Raw genomic sequence first — 20,949 nt, forward strand, 5'->3', positions numbered from 1 at the left:
TTAAAATTTGGTCATATCCCAAATTTTATCAATATTCAAATGGTTAACCTTGATATTGAGTTATGAATAAAATATCGAGTCAAAATTTGGCTATATTCCAAATTTTATCTCAAATTTAAATCAACCTTAGTTTCTATACTCATTTCCAAGTAAAATTGAGCATATCCCAAATTTTTATCTCAATTAAAAATTGATCAAGATTCAATTTCACCCCAAATTTTATTCCGAATTCAAATTAAATTAAATTTGCAATTAAAGTGGAACATAAATTCTACTTTAGTTCAAATTAAAGTTTACTTAGCGAAAGTGTATCAAACGAAAAAGATTTCAAATAAAAAATTTGAGCTAAATTCTCATATTTTGATCATGATGATGCATCAAATTAAAATAGTCAAAAAAATCATACTTTGATCTCAGATTACATTTTTTTTTTTCGAGATTCATCCACCCATATACGTGCATAAATCTCAAAAAGGGACATTTGTTGAATGATAAATTTTGGACCAATCACAAGTCACTACGTCGTTTGCTAAATTAACGACGAATTTCTAAATCATTGACTTTGGGTCCAATTAGAAGTTAACACATGTCCCGAATTGAATTGAAGGTAAGTTTCAATGGCGTCACGCGGATGAATCAGATGAGATTAAATTGATCCAATTTGATATTACTATTTGGGCTTGTCCAAACTACAAGTTGAATTGGACCCAAATTCCAGATCAGGTCCAAAACCAACTAATTGGGCCCAAGGATCAGGCCTATGGACCAACCAAGCCCACGAAGCCCACCTGAGAACTCTATAAATAGAGAAGTTCTCTTCATTTGTAAAGGCAACATTTTCTACACTCAAAAGACCCAGAGAGAATTCACTAACAAGCAGAGGACTCCCAATAATCCTGAAGCTGCACTCCTATAAGGCAGAAGACCTTTGAAGATACAAATACTCTTCCAAGACTTCTACTTCAAGCTTCCAAGACTCCCGAAGCTGCACTCCTATAAGGCAGAAGATCTTTGAAGATACAAATACTCTTCCAAGACTTCTATTTTAAGCTTTCAAGACTTCTAAAGCTACACTCCTATAAGGCAGAAAACCTTTGAAAACACAAATACTCTTCAAAGACTTCTACTTCAAGCTTCCAAGACTCCTGAAGCTGCACTTCTATAAGGTAGAAGACCTTTGAAGACACAAATACTTTTCCAAGACTTCTACTCCAAGTTTCCAAGACTCCTGAAGCTGCACTTCTATAAGGGAAAAGACCTTTAAAGACACAAATACTTTTCCAAGACTTCTACTCCAAGCTTCTAAGACTTCTACTTCAAGAACGTTCGGTGCTTTCCTTTTCCAAGTCAAGCATATTCACCCAACTGAGAGAGAATCAAATGATCAAATATTAGAGATCGAATCACATTGCATCAAATCAACTCCAACATCAACACCAACTCAAGTTCAACTCCACGAAACACGTTTCTCCGGAAACCTCGTGTGAACAGTCACGATCATGAGGAACAGAAGATTTATTTATTGTTATAATTTTTCCTAAATAAAACTCACAGTTAGCCAATAAAATCGATAAAGTTGTAATGTAGCATATAATCGAGATAAAATATCTTAGATATGTATCGTGCAGTAACGAGTAACACATACACACTAATTATATTCTTTTATTATTAATAGAGAATTTGAATATTTTACTCATTGAACATATCTTTTATTAACCAATTAAAATTTAGAAAAATTATTTTAAATGACAAAATTGTTGAAAAATATTTACAAATATAACAAAATATCACATTCAATCTGCGGTAGACTACTATATGTATCTAGTAACACAAATAGACACAGATAGTAGTTTATCATTGTCTATCACAGATAAACAGTTAAATTTTACTGTATCATATAAATATTTAGATTCATTTTGTTATATTTGAAAATAACCCTAATTTTTACTCGAGTTATCATAAAATTAAAGATCTTTTGCATGGTTCATTTGGGAGGAATAGACAAACCTTCATGTAGTCAATAAAAACAACTAATGATGAAGGAAAAGTTGCAAAACTATTCTAATCTATATTGAAATAATATCACATATAACTAAAATACATAACTTTTTTTGTTAAAAAAATCCCTTTAATTGTGACATGTAAATTGAATATTTGGTTATTTATTCATTTTTTTAGGGCAAATATTTTTAGTTAACAATGTCTTTATACTTTATGTTACTTGAGCTTTATGGATAAATAATAATAAAAGAAACTAAAGTTGCACATTTGAGATAATTTAGATAAAATATCATATAACAAAAAACACACGACATAATAAACATTAATCACTCATTGCTATAATCATATTAATCAACGGTTAGATTAGTTAATAATTAATAAAATCATAGTAAATTAATACTTAAAATCAATAGTAAATTATATAATTCAACGATTGTCATATACATAAAAGCATGTTAATTTTCATTATCTAATTGAAACCATCAAATATTTTAATGAATTTCAACGGTTGAAACACCATACGAGCAAGCTAGATGTAATCATTTTTTTTTGTCTGTATGTGGATGGAGGAATCGAACTTCTGATTCCGAGATCAATAATATAAACTTACTCCAATTGAGTTATTCTCGTATTGACGACTAGATATAATAAATTGACAAGATCCATTGTATTATAACAATGATGTTGATTAAAAAGAAAACGATATATTGATATCGTGAATAATGTTGTCAATTTTAAGTAGTCTTATTAATTTTGATGTTGTTCATGCATTCGTGATATGATACCAAATGGCCAGATGGGTCCTTGTGAGAATTTATGAAGAAAGGGATGATATATATAGAGAGACAAATAATGATATATATTAATTTTAGTTCATTTTAGACTTAAAAAAAAAGAGAGTTAATTTTGGTGGTTGATTTTGAGATCTTGGTTCGATAATTGACTCGACCTTCTTATCTTTTAAATAAGAAGTAGTTTGAAATTCTAATGTTACAAATATATGTTATACACTTTTAATTGTAATGGTTTGATCTCGGTCATTTTTTTTTCCTAATAATTTAACTTTTATCATTAAAAATATTGTTAAGTTTAAGATGAATTAGTGTGTATGTGATTGGGAAGTTGATTATGGATCAAATATATTTATCGGAAATATAAATACCAAGTTGTTACATAATAAAAACTATTTTGAGGGGGAAAAAAAGATTGTATGAACTAAAACGTTAATAATATGAAAATAACAAAAAGTAAAGTATTACATACCGTTCAATTATTATATTGTTACAAATTTAAAAATATAAATATTAAATTGTCATGCTTAGAAATGTCGTATTTTTTGTATGGATGACCATTTTTTAAGGGTACAAGTAAAATTTAGTCCACAGTTTGAAATGGAATGAAGTTTGGCCTCTTGCTGACGTCAGTGCTATGAAATTACCAATTCAACCCACGAATGGACTGAAAACGAACTTGATCTCGTTCCTCACTTCTCGATTCTCGCTCTTTTATCTCGTTTCTTCGACTTTTTCCCGCATCAACACCTTCCTTCAATTATTCTTGCTCGATTTTTTATTGTTCCTCTTGATTCTTGATCTCGCTCCTTAGGTAGAGGGAAGTGGGCAGAAGGGGAAAAACACACACACAAAAAAACGCATGAAAAAAATGGAAGAAACGAAGGAAAAAATGGAAGAAAAACGCAGAAAAATGTAGGGGAAAAAAAGAATATGAGGAAGATGCAGGATTAGCCGAAAAATAGAAGAAAAATAACGCATGAAAGAAAAAAGAAGAATTACATTGGGGTTAAAGTGTAATTTCACATGGTGCTAACATTAGTAGAGGGTCAAAATTCATTGGTTTTTAAAGTTTGGGTTAATTTTCATCTTGACTCTATAAAGAGACCCTCCGTGCAATTTTAAAAAAAATCTAGAGAATAAATTGCTATTCCAAAATATACTTGAGAGACTAGAAGTACTTGTTAACTTAAGTAATATATTGACTCTTAAACTATACTCATGTCGGCAACATAAAAAATTTAATTTATAAAAAATATTATATTATAAATTTGGTTCTTATGATGGAAAGAAAATTAGAATTTAACCTGTACAATTTTAAAAGTTGGAATTTCACTTAGGAGTTGTTTGATAAATGAGGATGAGTTATTGGGTTGGGTGGATATTTATTACCCATGTTTGTTAAGCCCATAAAGAAAACCTATGGGTTATTAAAACCCTTTCTTATCCACTCAAAACTCCACATTTTTATCCCCTCAAAACTAACCCTAAAAATCAATATATTTTCATTTCTTTCTCTTTTTTTATCATCAAACCTATGGGTTATTAAAACTCATTTTTAATCCACTTAAAACTTCCCTTTTTTATCCCTCAAAACTAGCCCTAGAAATCAATATATTTTCATTTCTTTCTCTTTTCCCTCATATTTGCCGTCTGGATCCCCAAATATACTATCCATATTATATAAAAATAAACCATCAGAAATAATAAAGTTAGGTTAGCAAGATTCAATATATATACATACAATATACGAATTAGTAATTGGGATAATTACCTTCAATATATATACATACAATATACAATATACCAATTAATTGAGCAGCAATATGAAATATATTTTATTGGTATGTTTTATCGATTAAAGATAATTAGAATTATTACAGTCTTTGAAAAGAATATATCAAAAATAATATATGATGTTCTACAAATTAAGAAAAAGAATTGAGATTGTTCAGTTTATGTCATAAATGGTTTGAGAAAATACGTGTATATTTGAAAAATAATCAACAATAGCAAAGCATAAAACTAAAAAATAAAAGAATGAAATAAAAAAATAAACAGCAAAAAAATAGAACTAATCTCATTCACAAAAAAAATTGCATCATATCCTTCAACTCAACTATGCACAACAAACACAGACAATAATTACCAACTTAACTCTGCAAACAAACACAGACAATAATTACTAACTTAACTCTGCAAACAAACACAGACAATTTAACTCCCTAGATAATTTAACTCTTCAGATAATAATTACTAACTCAACTCAACTCTATACTTTTATCACATATCAAACACACCTTTAATGGTTTAATAAAACCTCATAAAAGTCCATTATGTTATTAAATAAAATAGCTAAATTTTAATTATAAATCATTTGGTAAAGGTAATAGTATTATTATTATTTTTTATTTTAGAGACCAAATTTGTAATTTTAATAAAAATAAATAAGATACTTAAAAGCAAGGGAAGGAGTGGGCAGTGACAGTGACACTGAGAAGGTGGATCTGAATCGTGTAGAGAAAAAGGTAAAACGGTGCGGATCGATGATCACGGTAAACGATCAAAATGATTGCCAGCAAATCAAATACGACGGTCCCAACTTTCTTCGCCGGATTGGACGGTCCAGATCAACCGAATTTGAATCTCTTAAAGTGGCCTTCTCCTCCACTTTGTGATTGGTTCTCACAAGCGTGACAACGACTCCATGCTTAGATTCTCATGTAGTGAAAATTTTTACTACATTTTTTCAATTACCCTCGAAAAAAAAAAGTTAAATTACCGTTTTGGTCCTGGTAGTATTTAGATTTTCAAATTAGTCCATTTCACTCTGAAAATCTTGAATTTGAACTTCAGGATTTGATTAAATCTCACATTTAAGGTCTATTTGGTAATATTCTTGTTTCCTATTTCTTATTTTTTATTTTCTATATTTTAAAAAGTAGAAACATGAATATGTTTGGTAATTATTTATGTTTATTATTTTTTTAAAAAAGAAACAGAAATATAACTTTCTTTAATAATCATTTTTTCTTTATCGTTTCTCGTATTTTATAGTTTCAATATAATTTGATTATATATAAAATATATAGCATGCATTAAAATAAAATATAATTATTAAATGTTTACGTTATCAAATACAATAAGTCCTGATGTAAAATCAATGATAATAGTACAATTGTTTCTATCATTCATATGTTACTAAATTTTGATTTGCAATATTATTTCTCACTCAAATCATTTGTTTTAAATGATGTCAATTTAAATATAACTTAATTATATTATTACATACATGTCGTGGTTGTAAAAATATTAAAGTGAACCTTGAATCATATCTTAGTAAATAAAATTTATATATATAACTTCTAACTTGTTTCATATGTACTGACTATTTCAAAAAAAAAAAAAAAAATTAAAAATTAAAGTAATATATAAATATGCATATTACAAAATTTAAAATTTAAAAAGAGTCAAATATACATAAAAATTTCAAATTTGTAAATAAAAATAATATATAAATCTAACTACTAGAAAATTAAATTAACATATAAATACAAAATAAATAAATATAAAAGAAAAGATGATATAGAGAAGAAGGAAATATAAAAAAGAAAAACAAAATAAAATAAAAAGCTATCCGTGCGATTCAAACAGAATCATAAGCTCAAGATATGCCTCGGGCATAACTCAGCCAACCACAATTTTGATTATAACCAGGAACGGATCTAATTAAAATGAAAACAATTTGGAAAAACTATTTTTTATGGTCTCATTTTTTTAAAACATTCTTCAAATTTTAGAAACAAAAAACGGAAACGATTAGGAAACAAGTCATTTTTTTCAAAAGTGAGAAGCATAAACAAAATATAAAAAACTGAAATGTTATCCAACGGATCTTTAATGTCCCTATTTTTATTAACTTGCTCATAAAGTTAGATGTAGTTATCTAATGTAAATTGAAATATCGACCATTCAGAAAGTATTTCACTTGTTTAATATAGTATTGGCAACAATTTTTTTCTATCACAAATGATCATGCTCGTACGCTAATTATATAGATCAAATTAAAACTAAACTCAAATCAAATAATATGAAATACATTAGGTTTTTGAAAGAAAAATTCTTATAAATATAAAATTTTAAAAAATATTTACACTTTATAACAAAAAGTTCTTAAAGTGTTTAGTATTTCTGAAACTTTTTGGTATGAAGTATAATTTTTTATTTTTAAAGAAATTCCTTTTTTAAAACCACATTACAACTTTTATATTTTCAATGTTCTATTATTTGGTCTATGGATTTTGCAATAATAATGATAATATTTTGTACAACCAACTTGAACTTAGCTTAATTCACATGAATTTGTATTAACAGCTTTGAGGTATGAAATGATTTGATCCCCACTCCACATATTATAAAAAACAATATCAATTTTTATTATTAACCTAGCATGTTTTTCAGACAAGAACTAACTAATATAAAATAAGTATTTGAAAAGTTTAAGTCATGGTTCGATAATAATTTTATTTTTAATTTTATGTTTTTCAAACCAATATTTTTTTTCTCTCTAAATTCTCTTACCACGCTTTTCACACTTTCAAAATAAATGTTTGAATTTTCGGTCGAAATCTTAAAACAAAAAAACAAGTTTTTAGATTTTTTTTTTTTTTTTTTAAGTTTTCAAAAATTGACTTAGCATTGAAAAAAATGAACAATAATAATAATTAAAAGAAATTCATAGGTGGAATAGTATTCATAAATTTTATTTAAAGAAATAAAATAACTAAAATCAAATGATATATACAAATGTATAGTACTACTTTGGTACATCATAAACTATATGGCAATGTTTTTGCAATCGTCCTAATTATACAATGTTTTTTAGAAAAAAAAAACTAACAAACTATTAAAATAGAATATATCACATGACAAATTAGGATTAAACTATTGAACTGGACTGTAGCCAATAAGACATGTGTTGATATGAAAAAATAGTGACAAAATGTGTTTGGTTTTTTAATTGATGCTATCTATGATAAAACCAGCTTTAATTTGATGCAAAATTATATAGCTCATTGCTTCATGAGAAAGGGCCATAAAATCTTATTAAGATTATTTAATGTTAGTCATTAGAAGTTGAGAGTGATGGATATCTTTAGAAACAACCAATAATTCATTTCCCTTTCTGTCCCTATGTATTTTAAATAGTTATATTTTATGAAATTGGCACATTAGTCTCTAATTTTGTAGTTCATAAATACCCAAGTTTTGTATTAACAAAAATACATCAAAGTCTTAATCAATAAAAGTCTAATAACGACACAATTTCAAAATTTTCATTCATAACATAACATTTGGTTGTTTGTAAATTATATAATCCTTTTCTTTTAATTTATTTATCGATAAAGTTTGCGTCGAAGTGACGATCTTTGAGAACTATGTTTTGAAATAATTTAGAACCTACGTGAAATAAAGGAATATTATTTTTTTGGTCATTAGGTTTTGACTCTAATTTTTATTTGATCTCTATGTTTTAATGGTTACACATTTAGTATTTAAGTTTTGAGTTTTGTTTCAATGTATGAAGTTTTGAGTTTTGTTTCAATATAGTCCATACGTTTCAAAATGTTACGATTTTACCCTCGAGATTCAAATTTTGTTTCAATTTGATCCCTGAATTTCAAAATTTTATATTTTTAATCTCAATTTTTCATTAAATACTATTTTGTTAATTTCTATCGATTAATTGCAAATAATTATGAAGTGAAATTTTACGTGAAAAAAAATGTGGAACTTAATTAATTATAATTCCTTTAATGCTATTTAATCTATTAACATAGATTAATTCTAAAAACATAAAGTAAGTATTTAGTAAAAAATCGAGATTAAGAGTATAAATCTTGAAACATAAGGATTAAACTAAAGCAAAACTCAAATGTTAAGGATAAAATTTTAGCATTTTGATACTCAATGACTAAATTAAAACTTAACTCGAAAATTAAGAACTAAAATGACCTAACGAGTTAAAAAGGAAAAACAATTATTATGAGTCATAACATTGTACCTTATATCAGAGCTATATTTTGAAATAATTTAAAAACTACCCTTAGAACCTATGTGAAACAATTATTAGGAGTTATGACATTGTAACTATCCCATCATATAACTTTTCTTAGGCTCTAAAAAGATCTTGGTGGAAACATAAGAAATGTGTTAAAATACCTGGTCTATTTTGCCTGTTTCAAATATCCTTCAAAAAATTATTTAAATTTTTTAAAAGAAGAAAAAGATCATAACTTATTATGAAAAAACTTATTTTAATGTTATATTTTCGATCCTTAAATTTTAAGTTTGATTCCAATTTATTTATATATTTCAATATGTTACAATTTTACTCTTGAAATTTGAGTTTTGTTTCGATTTAATTTCTATATTTCAAGATCTACACTTTTAACATCGATTTTTCACTAAATACTCACCTACAACTTTTATGTTAATGTCTATTAGTTAATTAAAAAGAATTATAAACGTTAACGCCAAGGCTGAAGTGAGTCAGTAGTGAAAAATCGATGTGTTAAGATTGTAAATCTTGAAATTTAGGGATCAAATTGAAACAAAACTTAAATTTCTAGAGTAAAACGGTAACATGTTGACATACATGGACATAGCTTTGCTTTTCATAATCACTGAGATCTTACTCAATACTGAACTATGAATCCTCCGTTTGATAACTATTTCGTTTTTTATTATTGGTTTTTGAAAATCAAACTTATTTCTCTCCATTTCTTACAATTATTTGTAACTTTCTTTAAGTACAATTGTTGAATTCTTATCCAATTTTCAAAAACAAATTAGAATATACTTTTTTTAGTTTTAAAATTTTGGCTTGGTTTTTTAAACTATTGGTAAATAAAATAAAACAACAAAGGAATAAATTTGGGGTGAAAGTGGGATTTGTAGGATTGATTTTGAAAAATAAAAACAAAAAACAAATGGTTACCAAACGATACCTAATATTTTGAAATAAATGAATCAAATCAAAACTAAAAAAATATATATAGGGAACAAAAATGTATTTTTTCTTTAAATTATTTTCAAATGAATTTTGATTTTTAATTTTTAAAGAAAAATCAAAACCTTTTCAACTTCACTGAAACAACCTTTGAATTAATCTTTTGAAGTTCAAAATGTATTTTTTTTTCCTTTAAAAAGACAAACATCCACACAGAGAAAATAAATATTTTTATATATATATTGAGATTCACAAAAGAGAAAAATATTAATTTAGCCAACATTATTATATTTATTATTATCATAGTTGGAAAATTTGTGGTTATTTAGACACTTTGTATGACAATCACACACATATACGTGTGTGTATTTTTTTATTTTTTTATTTTTTTAAAAAAGTGTAATGAATAGAATAATTTTAATATCAACGTCAATTACGGAAAATCGACTACTTCGAGTTATTGACTACTTTGTATACGAGGGACGATTTTTTTTTTTTTTTTTTTTAAAAAAAGTATTGTAATTAAAATATGAGATAAGGGAATCAAACCTCATATTTTAAGGTCGATAATACAAACACTATGCCAATTGAGCTATACTCTTGTTAGCACAAGAAACGACTTTTGAAAATTATTTTTTGAATCGTTATTAAACAACTATAACATTGATGTATCAATAATATCAAATAACTTTTTAAAGTGAGAAATAAGAAACACAAAAAATATTTTTGTCTATGAATTGTCTAATAACTCCTATATAATGTTTGATTGGAAGTTTTATTATTCGTTAAGATCGTCGATGATAACTATCAATCAATTAAATATAAAGGACATTTTCAAAAATAGAAAAATAAGATAAACTATTTATATATATACACCTATGAACAAAAATCAACAATAAAGTACACTCAGAATTAAGTTTAAGATTTATTAAAAGCACGTAAACTAAAATTGAACATCTGAATCCACGAGAACTAAAATTGAATAATATAGAGACCAGATTAGCATTTTAATCTAAACGTTTATCATGGGAAAAAAATTATTTCAAATAGTAAAAATATTAAAAATATTTACAACATATAGCAAAATTTTAGAACTAATAGATGCTAATAGACACTGATAATAGATACAGATAGAAGTCTACTAGCATCCATCAGCGTCTATTATTGATAGTTCTAAAATTTGTTATATTTTGTAAATATTTTGGTATATTTTTCTATATTTGAAAACAACCCAAAAAAAATACATTTTTGGTACATAGGTTTTGGGTCTAGTTTCATTTGGTCTCTATATTTCAATATGTTACACATTTATTACATTTATTCCTTAAGTTTTGGGCATGGTTTCAATTTAGTATCTGATTTTCAAAATGTTAACATTTTCCCTTTAAAATTTGAGGGTTCCCCCCACATACTTTTAAGTTCAATTTTTCATTAAATACTCAATTTTAATCATTTACGCGAATGTTTAATAATTAGTTTTAAATTTAATTGTAACAATGATGGAAAATAGTAAAACTTAATTAATGATAACTTTTTAGAATATTTTAAATTAATTAAAAGGTACTAACATTAAAGATGAAAAAACAATGCTAAAAATATAAAATCTCGAAAAAAAACTATAAATCAAATTGAAATAAAACTCAAATCTCACACGTAAATTTGTAACACTTAAAAATTTAGAGGTATGGATTTTCGTGGGTTGAGTTGGATTGGGTCGAAGGACTTTTTAGATCTAACTCAATTGTTCGGGTTGTAAATTTATTTAACTCAAATAACTCTTATTAAAAAATGAACCCAACCATAAAATAGGTTGAGTTGGTTCGAGTTACTTGAATCATTTGTCTAATTTTTTATCCTAAAATGAATTAAAAACTTGATTTAATTATTACTATATAAAAATTTAATTTAATTATTTTCATATATTGAATTAAAATTAAAACTCCATTTCAATGTATATAATGAAAATTTTTATTTCAGAGTGCTAATAGATTATTTTTAAGAAGTTGTTGGAGAAAAAATTATCCAAAAATAATGAAATTAAATAAAACTAAAATAAATAATATATATATCATAAGTAAAAAAATTCATACATTTTAAAGTAAATAATAAGTTTGGGTTAGTTTTGAGTTATTTTAAGTAAATTTATGAATCAATCAAATTATAAAAATTTCATTTATTTGAACTCGATCCAATCTAATAATCCAACAAAAATCATACAAATTGGGTTGGAATGATGAATTTTATTTGGATTATCGAATCTTTTCAATACCCTGTTTAGAGGTTATCGAGTACACTCGAAACTTTAGAATTAAACCTGTGATATTTTGAAACCTCTAAAACAAAATAAAAATTACTAAAAAAAAGGTGGCAAAATCGTTATAAAAGTAAGTGCCCTACAAATTCTAAAGCCACATAACTAGCTGTCTCCAACCCCACTTCAATCCCCAAAGTTTCACCCCTCTCTTCTCCACCACTTCTCCGCCGTCTCCGTCGCCACACTCGCCGGAAATGTCTCCCCTTCAACCCCTCTTTGCTCTTTTGATTCTCCTCATCCTTACTAATGAGATTGTGGCCGCAGCTTCTTCTTCTTCGAGATCCGCCGCCGTCCACAACCCCAAACTTCCCCCGCCGCCTCTTTCCTCCTCAAAAAAATTCGAAGGTTCCTCCGATTTGGTCAATCTCCGGTACCACATGGGGCCGGTGCTGTCATCTTCTCCGATCAACATCTACCTTATTTGGTACGGCAAATGGGCTCTTCCCCAAAAAATTCTAATCAAAGACTTTTTGTCCTCCATCTCCGGCGCCGCTGCCACCACTCCGTCACCCTCCGTCGCCGAGTGGTGGCGGACGGTCTCTCTCTACACGGACCAAACCGGCGCCAACGTCTCCCACTCCGTCGTCGTCGCCGGTGAGTATTCCGATCTCCGGTACTCCCTTGGCACCCAACTCACCCGTCTCTCAATCCAACAAGTCATCGCCTCCGCCGTCAAATCCGCGCCGCTTCCCGTCGACCACCGCAACGGAATCTATCTAATCCTAACTTCCGGCGACGTAATTGTACAAGATTTCTGCAGAGCCGTCTGTGGATTTCATTACTTCACCTTCCCGTCGATGGTCGGTTACACGTTGCCGTACGCCTGGGTTGGAAATTCCGGCGAGCAATGCCCGGAAGTCTGCGCTTATCCGTTCGCCGTCCCGGGGTACATGGGCGGTGGAGGGCCGGCGGCGCTATCGCCGCCGAACGGGGATGTGGGGGTGGACGGAATGATAAGTGTGATCGGACATGAGTTGGCAGAGCTGTCGTCTAATCCGTTGGTGAATGCTTGGTATGCAGGGGAGGATCCAACGGCGCCGACGGAGATTGGGGATCTGTGTGAGGGCTTGTACGGTAGCGGCGGCGGCGGAGGGTATATTGGGGCGGTGATGAAGGATAAGGAAGGGAGAAGTTATAATATGAATGGGAGAAATGGACGGAGGTTTTTGGTGCAGTGGCTATGGAGTCCGGTTTTAAAAGCCTGTGCAGGGCCCAACGCTTTGGACTGAGGAAGAAGGTGAACTTTTTTTTCTTTTTTTTTTTTTGTATGTGTATATAAAATAATGCTTGAAATAATATACTTTTGGTTATCCACTTTTTTATTTTGATCGTTATATTTTAAAATGGTTGATTTTGTACTTTTAATTTTGTTTTAATTTAGTCATTATAATTTAAAAATAACAATTTTGATCTCTTCATTCTCATTTTTATTTCACTTGTAAGAGATCAAAATCGCCACATTTTGAAAGTTCAATGATTAAAATAAATATTTTAAAAGTAGATGAATCAAAATGAACTAAAATGAAAAATAGAGGAATCAAAAGGCAAAAATATTATTTAAATATAAAATAAAGGTTATGAGTTTTGTGCATAAGTTTTTTTTAGTATAACATTTGGCAGGGGCCACTGAGGAGCAGATTTATTATGGACCTAGGGGGTTCGTGTTAGTTATACATGTGTATATATATAACTGACATAATATCAGAACTATTAGTTAGTTTAATTAGTTCAGTGATATATTTATCTTCTAGTCCTTTTAGACTCAAGTCACACTAATTACATTTATTTTTACTAAATTATATAAAATTCGTCAACAAAATTTTTAGATCCGTCACTCGACCATCCAAGGAATCGAAGTAAAAAAAATATTATAGTTGAATCATGTTGCATTTTGTACCTATGCTTACTAAAATAGGAAATTTACACCCAAAAAAAAAAAAAAAAAAACTATATACAACGACATCCTTCATCAATCATCGTGGAATTCTATTGCACTAGAGCTATTCAGCTTGACAAGTGTTAAGTCTGTCGGTGATTTCGAATCTTATAGCAAAGATAACTATGGAGCAATTATAATACATTGACAATAATATATTTGGGGGTTTGAGATCGAAACAATACTTATATAGTTTGTTGGTGGTCTATACACTTTATAATACTCCCAAATGATGGAAGAAAGTAGTAGACCGAATAATTTTATTGGCTCTAATATCATATTAGATAATACGAGAGTTTCATCTAAAAATCAATTAACAACGAGAGGGATAGTTCATTTATATTATAAAAAGTGTGAGGTCCCTTGAAACGGTTGGAGAAAGTAGTAAACCGAATACTTGTTTGACTTTATTAGCCCTAATGTCATATTAGGTAATATGAGGGTTTCATCTAAAAACCAATTGACAACGAGAGGAATGACTCCTTTATATTATAAAAAGTGTGAGGTCTCTTTATTTTTTTCAACACGGGATCCTCAACATTATCGAGTTGAAAATTTATAGGGTGATTGGTATTTTTTTCCTCTTTTAATACAATAAGGATGAGAGGAATCAAACTGCAGATCTTGCAATTGCTAACACATAAAATATGTAGCTGAGCCATGTTAGTCGTAACCAGTCTCTTTTTAAGTTAATGTGACTAAGTTTTGCAAATCTTCATAAAAAAAAAAAAAAAAAAAAAGTATATATCAATCAAGTTATAGATTTTGTTAAAATAATGGTAGAAGAACGAAGTTGAGACGACGACGTATTTCATGCTAAGCGAGTGGACCACTTATTTAATTTTTAGGTTAAAAAACACTTTTAGTCATTAAACTTTTATGAAAGTAACAATTTAGTCCATGAATTTTGGTTTGTAACGATTTAGTCCTTGTACTTTCAGTTTTATAATAAGTTAGTCCCTGAACTTTAGTATATAATAATTTAGTCATTTTATTTTTAAATACACAACAATTTACACCCTAACATAAACTAATTTATCAAAATTAGATGCCGATTTTATTATTTTATGATGTAGACTTTGTATTTTTCAAAAATATCGAATCTCTAATTAGTTTATTGGTTTGTTTAGGTAAGAAATCTCATTAAATCTCAACAGCAATTTCTACGAAGGAAACTAAATTATGACCAAATTGTTACCTAATAAAATTTATGAACTAAATTGTTACAAAATTAAAAAGTCAAGAACTAAAATATAATAAACTAAAATTTAAATACTAAATTGTTACAAAATTAACGCTCTTCTATAAGGGTTTTTATTATTGTTATTATTATTATTATTTAATATTTCTCTTCAAGCTGTAAAATTGTCAAAATCTCCATATTTTGTTTAACAAGTGTTGAACGGGTGTTTAAAGGCTAACTTTAAGAAAGTAGTATTGTTTAATATATATAAAGGTCATCTTTTAAAATTTACAATATTTGACTATCAATTTTTAAATAATAATCCAACTAGTTAATTTTTTTTTGTTTGTTTAGTTTAATGAAAATTAAAAATTATTGTTTAATTTCACTCATTTAAATACAAATATAATAATTATCATGCATACATATATATTCAGATAGAGGAAAAATTGTTGTCCTGAATCTAATATAAAAGTAGGAGCGATAATTTACAAGTCGTCTCTGTGAAAATTAAAGACATCTTAAATAAACCATAGATGTGATGACTACTCAATCTATGATTTCAAACTCCGAAATACGTATACTCGATGCTGCATGTGGGTCCGTGTGAGCTATTAAATACAAAATTAAAATGTATGTTAAAGACCGATAGGTTTGTGGTTTGAATCATCGTACTTTATTATATTAAAAAATAAATAAAATTAAAAGTTAAAATATTAGTAGACATATTTAAAAATTAATGGATCAATCGAATACAAACCTCAAAATTAAAGGAAAAAAAAACTTAGAATTTAAGTTAAAAATAATAATTATTCTTCGATGAATAACTTGGGTACAATAAATTACAAAATACAATGTTAAAGATAGGTATAATAAAAGGTTGAAAATGAAGGCATTTTCTCAATTCACAGCTGTACTATAATTTGACTTTTGTTGCGAAGGTTAGATGCTTTATATTTCATGCTTCCCAACTAATTATTCCAATAGTCCCAAAAACAAAAATATCAATGGATATTATTGTCCTTTAAATATAGCTCTTTCATTTCCCCCCAAATTTTGAAATAAAATTTTTAAAAATTATACCTTTAAACTTTAAGAGTTAAATTGATTAAAATCGATAGTTAATAATTATATCGATTTAAATTTAAAATTTTTGTAAATATGTCAATTTACATCATTATTCGGATTTTGTTTAAAAAATAGTATGTGAGACTTGTAGCAGTTTGATTAAACTTGTATATTATTATACATGAATCGACTTAAACTCTTTATTATAACTATTTTTGAAAATCGTCAATGCATCAATTTTTACATATATGTGAATTCTTCTAACGTGGATTAATAAAATGGACGTGTCATATGAATGGTTTTTTTTTTGTTAATATGATTTGGGAGTCAAAATTGACTTGTTTCTCGAAGTTTATGAATTATGACTATAATTGATAAAATGATAAACCACAAACGTTGTTCATCCAAATAAAATATAATTAAATATATAAATTGATACATTTGTGAAAATGTAAAGGTTTAATTGATAAAATCTTAAAAACATATTAGACATTCTTTAAAGTTTATGTCTGGTTTGGTAACCATTTATATTTATAACAATGTTTTGCATATTTGTAATTACAATAGTCGAAGGAGCTTTTTTAAATATAAAAAATATTTAAAAACATTTACACTTTATAGCAAAAAGTTCTAAAAGTACGTATTTTTAGAACTTTTTGCTATAAACTATAATTATTTTAAAATTTTTTCTATTTATAAGAATTTTCTCAGTTGAATTCGTAGTCGAGTTTAAAAAAAAAATATATATTTAAAAGCTATTTTTTTCTTCAAAAATTGGCTTGATTTTTTAAACAATTGGTAGAAGGTAGATAACAAAGGAAGAATTTTGGATGTAGAAGTAGTGCTTATAAACTTAATTTTCACAAACAAAAAGTAAAAAATAAAATCGTTGTCAAACCGGACCTCAAAGTTCAAAGAACTTGTATACAAATTTCAAAGTTTAGGTATTAAATATGTAATTTTAATTAAAAAAAACAATTAAAGAAAATTCGAACAACTTATCATTATAATAATATATATATATATACTAGGATGTAAAATTATTGGTGGCGTTTGAAAACAAGAAAAAAAGATTGAGGGAGGAAAATATCAAATGCCGAGGTACCTACCCTACTACCCTACTACCCTACCAATTATTTGTGTCGGATCAACTCACGTGAGGCCCACTTTTGGGCCCACTAACGAGGATGGTTCGGGCCCAATAGCTTTGAAACTCACGTGATCATGGGAATGAAACTCTGAAGTCCAAGCAAACCGGCTGTAATCCACTTTGCAGAGAAACATGTACCGTTTTTCTTTCCACTTTTTCAGTTAAATAAATTTATTTTTTCAACTAAGTTCTAAATATATGTTTTTTAGATGATGGAAACAAAGAACAACTCAACCAACTATTCTCGTACCTCCTCGTAGTGAATGAGAGGAGAATACCGACATTTTTTCAAAGTAGAGAACAACTCTCGAAAGGATGTCAAAATTGTAATAGAATGAACCGTTGCTCTCTAAAAATGTGATAAAAAGAGAGATAGTAACCAAATTTGTAATAAAAATAATATCCTCTAACTACTTTGATATCTACTATAGAGCTCTCCTTTCTAGGGATGTGTCTATTTAGTTTATGAATAATAAAAAAATATCTAATAAATCTATACATTTTAATTATCTGTATAATGAGCTTTTGAACTTTAAAAGTATAACTTTTAATTTTTTCCTATAAAATTCTAACATATTTAAAAGTTTGAAAGTGGGTAGTAACTCATTTTGAAAAAACTAGATCAAATTTCATTTGATACAATTTTTTTAGCGACTAAGAGATCGGTGATTTGAATTTCTCCGTCTTTATCACTCTTGAGAAAAACTAAATGATGATCAGTTAGAGTAACGTTCTGGTAACAAATTTGTTTTTCATTTAACCAATGGAAAAAAAAGAAAAAAATAATAATAATAATAATAAAAAGTTGAAAGCCATTCCTTGAATGGATCCAAGATTTTGGAGAAGGTCCAAGCACTGCTCAACAACAAACGACTAACGGACTCATAATTGGGCCTGCATGTTTTGTCCTTATTTTTCATCTTCATCTTAAATTCTCTTCTTTTTTTTTTTTTGTCCGGTTTTCATATTTATTTTAATTTTCATATATGTATATTTTGTGTGTGTATATATTTATTTATTTATTTATCATTTAATGCGATATTTTGGTATATATCACCTAGGATTTATATATGGACACTTGTGCACTAGGAGATCATCGTCTCATATTATTGGTCTCCTCAAATAGACGAAGCATATTTTATTTCTCATTTTAAATCGGAGATTGGATGATGCTTACATTGACAGTACTTTGAGTCACATGAGTATACAATATATTTAGGTTTAGAGGAAGTTGTAAGTAATTTGGGAGGGGGAAAAGACCTCGTGGGCCTAAGAAAAATTGGCAACCTTCCTATTTATGGTCAAGTATATGACGAGCACACTCGTGGAATGAAGAGTTGTACGACTTCCACAAGATTTTAAAATCTCTTGTTTATTTAACTTAGTAAAACAAACGTTGATGTTGCCACTACGAGAAAAAAGGGACTCTCTTGATGCCTAAAACGACCATCGAGAGATACAATGTCAGGAGAGAGGATCTCTCCTGACTACGTAAGAGCCGCATCGGAGTTCGACACGTCAAAAGTAGGTGTCGGGAGATGGGAACGGAAAACCATTCTCCACGAAGGAACTCCTGACGACTCCCATGCCCATTGGGAGAAATGAAAGAACTCCTGACGAATTGTTTTATTTACCAGAAGTTGGGTAGGAACTCCCAACGATTACGGTAGCCCGTTGGGAGTTCCTTTATAAAACCACCAAATCATTTTTTATCTGCTAATTTCATCCCTTCTTCAAACCCTAGCACACATCGAAGGCAGACGCGAAAATCCGAAATCGAAGGTCCGTCATCCGTCAGCTGCTCTATCGTCCGTTAGTCCATCAGTTGCTTCATCATCCTTTGGTCCATCTCTCTTGGTGAGTTAAACTTTGGCTCTACACTTTTAAATTGAAGAAACCGTCCGTCTCACTTGGGTAGACTATAATTTATTTAAAATTTGAGTAATTTTATGTTAGTAAGAAGAATTGATTAATTTTATGTTAGCTTTTAGAAAGAAGACTTGACCGTAATCTATTTATAATCTTATTTGTTTCACTTCCATTTGTTATTTATTCATATAATATTTATAATTGACCATATTCAAAAGTTGTAAAATTAAACTACTGCATCTTTCAAAAGTTGTAAAATTACCCTTGGCATTTTATAAAGGTTTCAAAAATAACCTTCGAATAGAAATACTTTAGAATTTCATAAAGAAATTGTGACATATTGGCAAAAGATGATTGTGCTTATTGAGATGATTGTGGTAGGACATATTGATTTAGAAGATTGTGGTAGGACATATTGGTTTAGATGGATATATATGTAGATAGGATATATTGGCACTCGCAGAACTTTATGATAATGAATTATTGGCAATCCCGCAGTTATGGTAGCCAAACAACTAGATTTTAATGCGTTTTGAGGAATGTGTTTGTGGATTTTTATGTGTGTTTGTAGAGGTTTATGAAATTTGAATGTTGTGTGGGGTGGTTTGAGATTAGTATCTTTCTTTTGGAGTTCAACTTGTGGGTTTTTGTGTTTGTGGAGGTTTAAAGTTGAGAACATGTAGCCTTGGACCCAAGAGAGATATATTATTTTGCCATTTTGCAATCTTCTTTTAACGTATGATAGGGAGGTGAGGAAAAGGTGTCACATCAATCGTGGAAGGTTTGAATAGTGGAAAGTTCGTTAAAAGAAATACATGATTGGGAGGTGAGGGAAATAAAAGTGAATGTTGAATAGTCTCAATTGAAGATTAAGGAACTTAAAGATGTTAAAAAACAAATGATTGGGGATCATGCAAGATATGATACGATCAAAGAAAGAATAACCATCGAATTAGGTATGATTACTTCATTATCTAATTGGCTAATATGTCCCTCTTAGATTCTAAGGTTCTCTTTGGACTTTGTTGACATGACCTTTTTTGTATTCACTTACTATGTCTTATAATTCTTCTTATATTTAATGTTGATATATATAATAATGTCCTTTAATTAATGTAATTATCGGTAAAATATTATTTTGGAGATGCTGTTTGGAGATGTTGTTAGAGACGTCATCAAACTTTCTTCTATATATTTGTCAAGACATTTGTTTTGCAGACCATCTTTGCCAACTTTTCTCTCTTTTATGTAATAAAAAATACTATCAACTTTGTTTGTTTCTTCGTTTTATGTGAATTCGTTTGATTTGCTTAATAATGTTCTAAATATTAGGTTATTTAGAACAAAATTAAAAAATAACAAAAAAAGGAAAAAAAAGGGTAAGAGTTTGATTTCTCGACGACAGCATCGGGAGTTCCACTATTTCCTAACAGATGGTAAATCATCGAGAGCTGATTTCAAGAAATTGGGTTTTCGAATCAAACTCCCGACGACAAGAAAATCGTCAGGAGATTAAGGAATTCCCAATGGAAAACATACATTTGTCGGAAGTAGATAACTCCCGACGCAATACATTAGGTGTCGGAAGTTATCACTAACTCCCAATGGTATGTGTACGAGCGTCG

General features: G+C 28.6%; 1 protein-coding gene across 1 annotated transcript; it reads left to right on the forward strand.

Annotated features, from left to right (window-relative positions):
* The first annotated feature begins 12,087 nt into the window (after positions 1-12,087).
* On the forward strand, positions 12,088-13,440 carry LOC120078070 (protein EXORDIUM-like 5). The gene has a single exon (XM_039032269.1). It carries the CDS (start codon positions 12,313-12,315, stop codon positions 13,345-13,347), a length of 1,035 nt encoding a protein of 344 aa, XP_038888197.1. The 5' UTR covers positions 12,088-12,312; the 3' UTR covers positions 13,348-13,440.
* Positions 13,441-20,949: the final 7,509 nt, after the last annotated feature.

This window comes from Benincasa hispida, chromosome 5 (assembly GCF_009727055.1).
Source record: "Benincasa hispida cultivar B227 chromosome 5, ASM972705v1, whole genome shotgun sequence".
In the NCBI taxonomy this organism is placed as follows: Eukaryota; Viridiplantae; Streptophyta; class Magnoliopsida; order Cucurbitales; family Cucurbitaceae; genus Benincasa; species Benincasa hispida.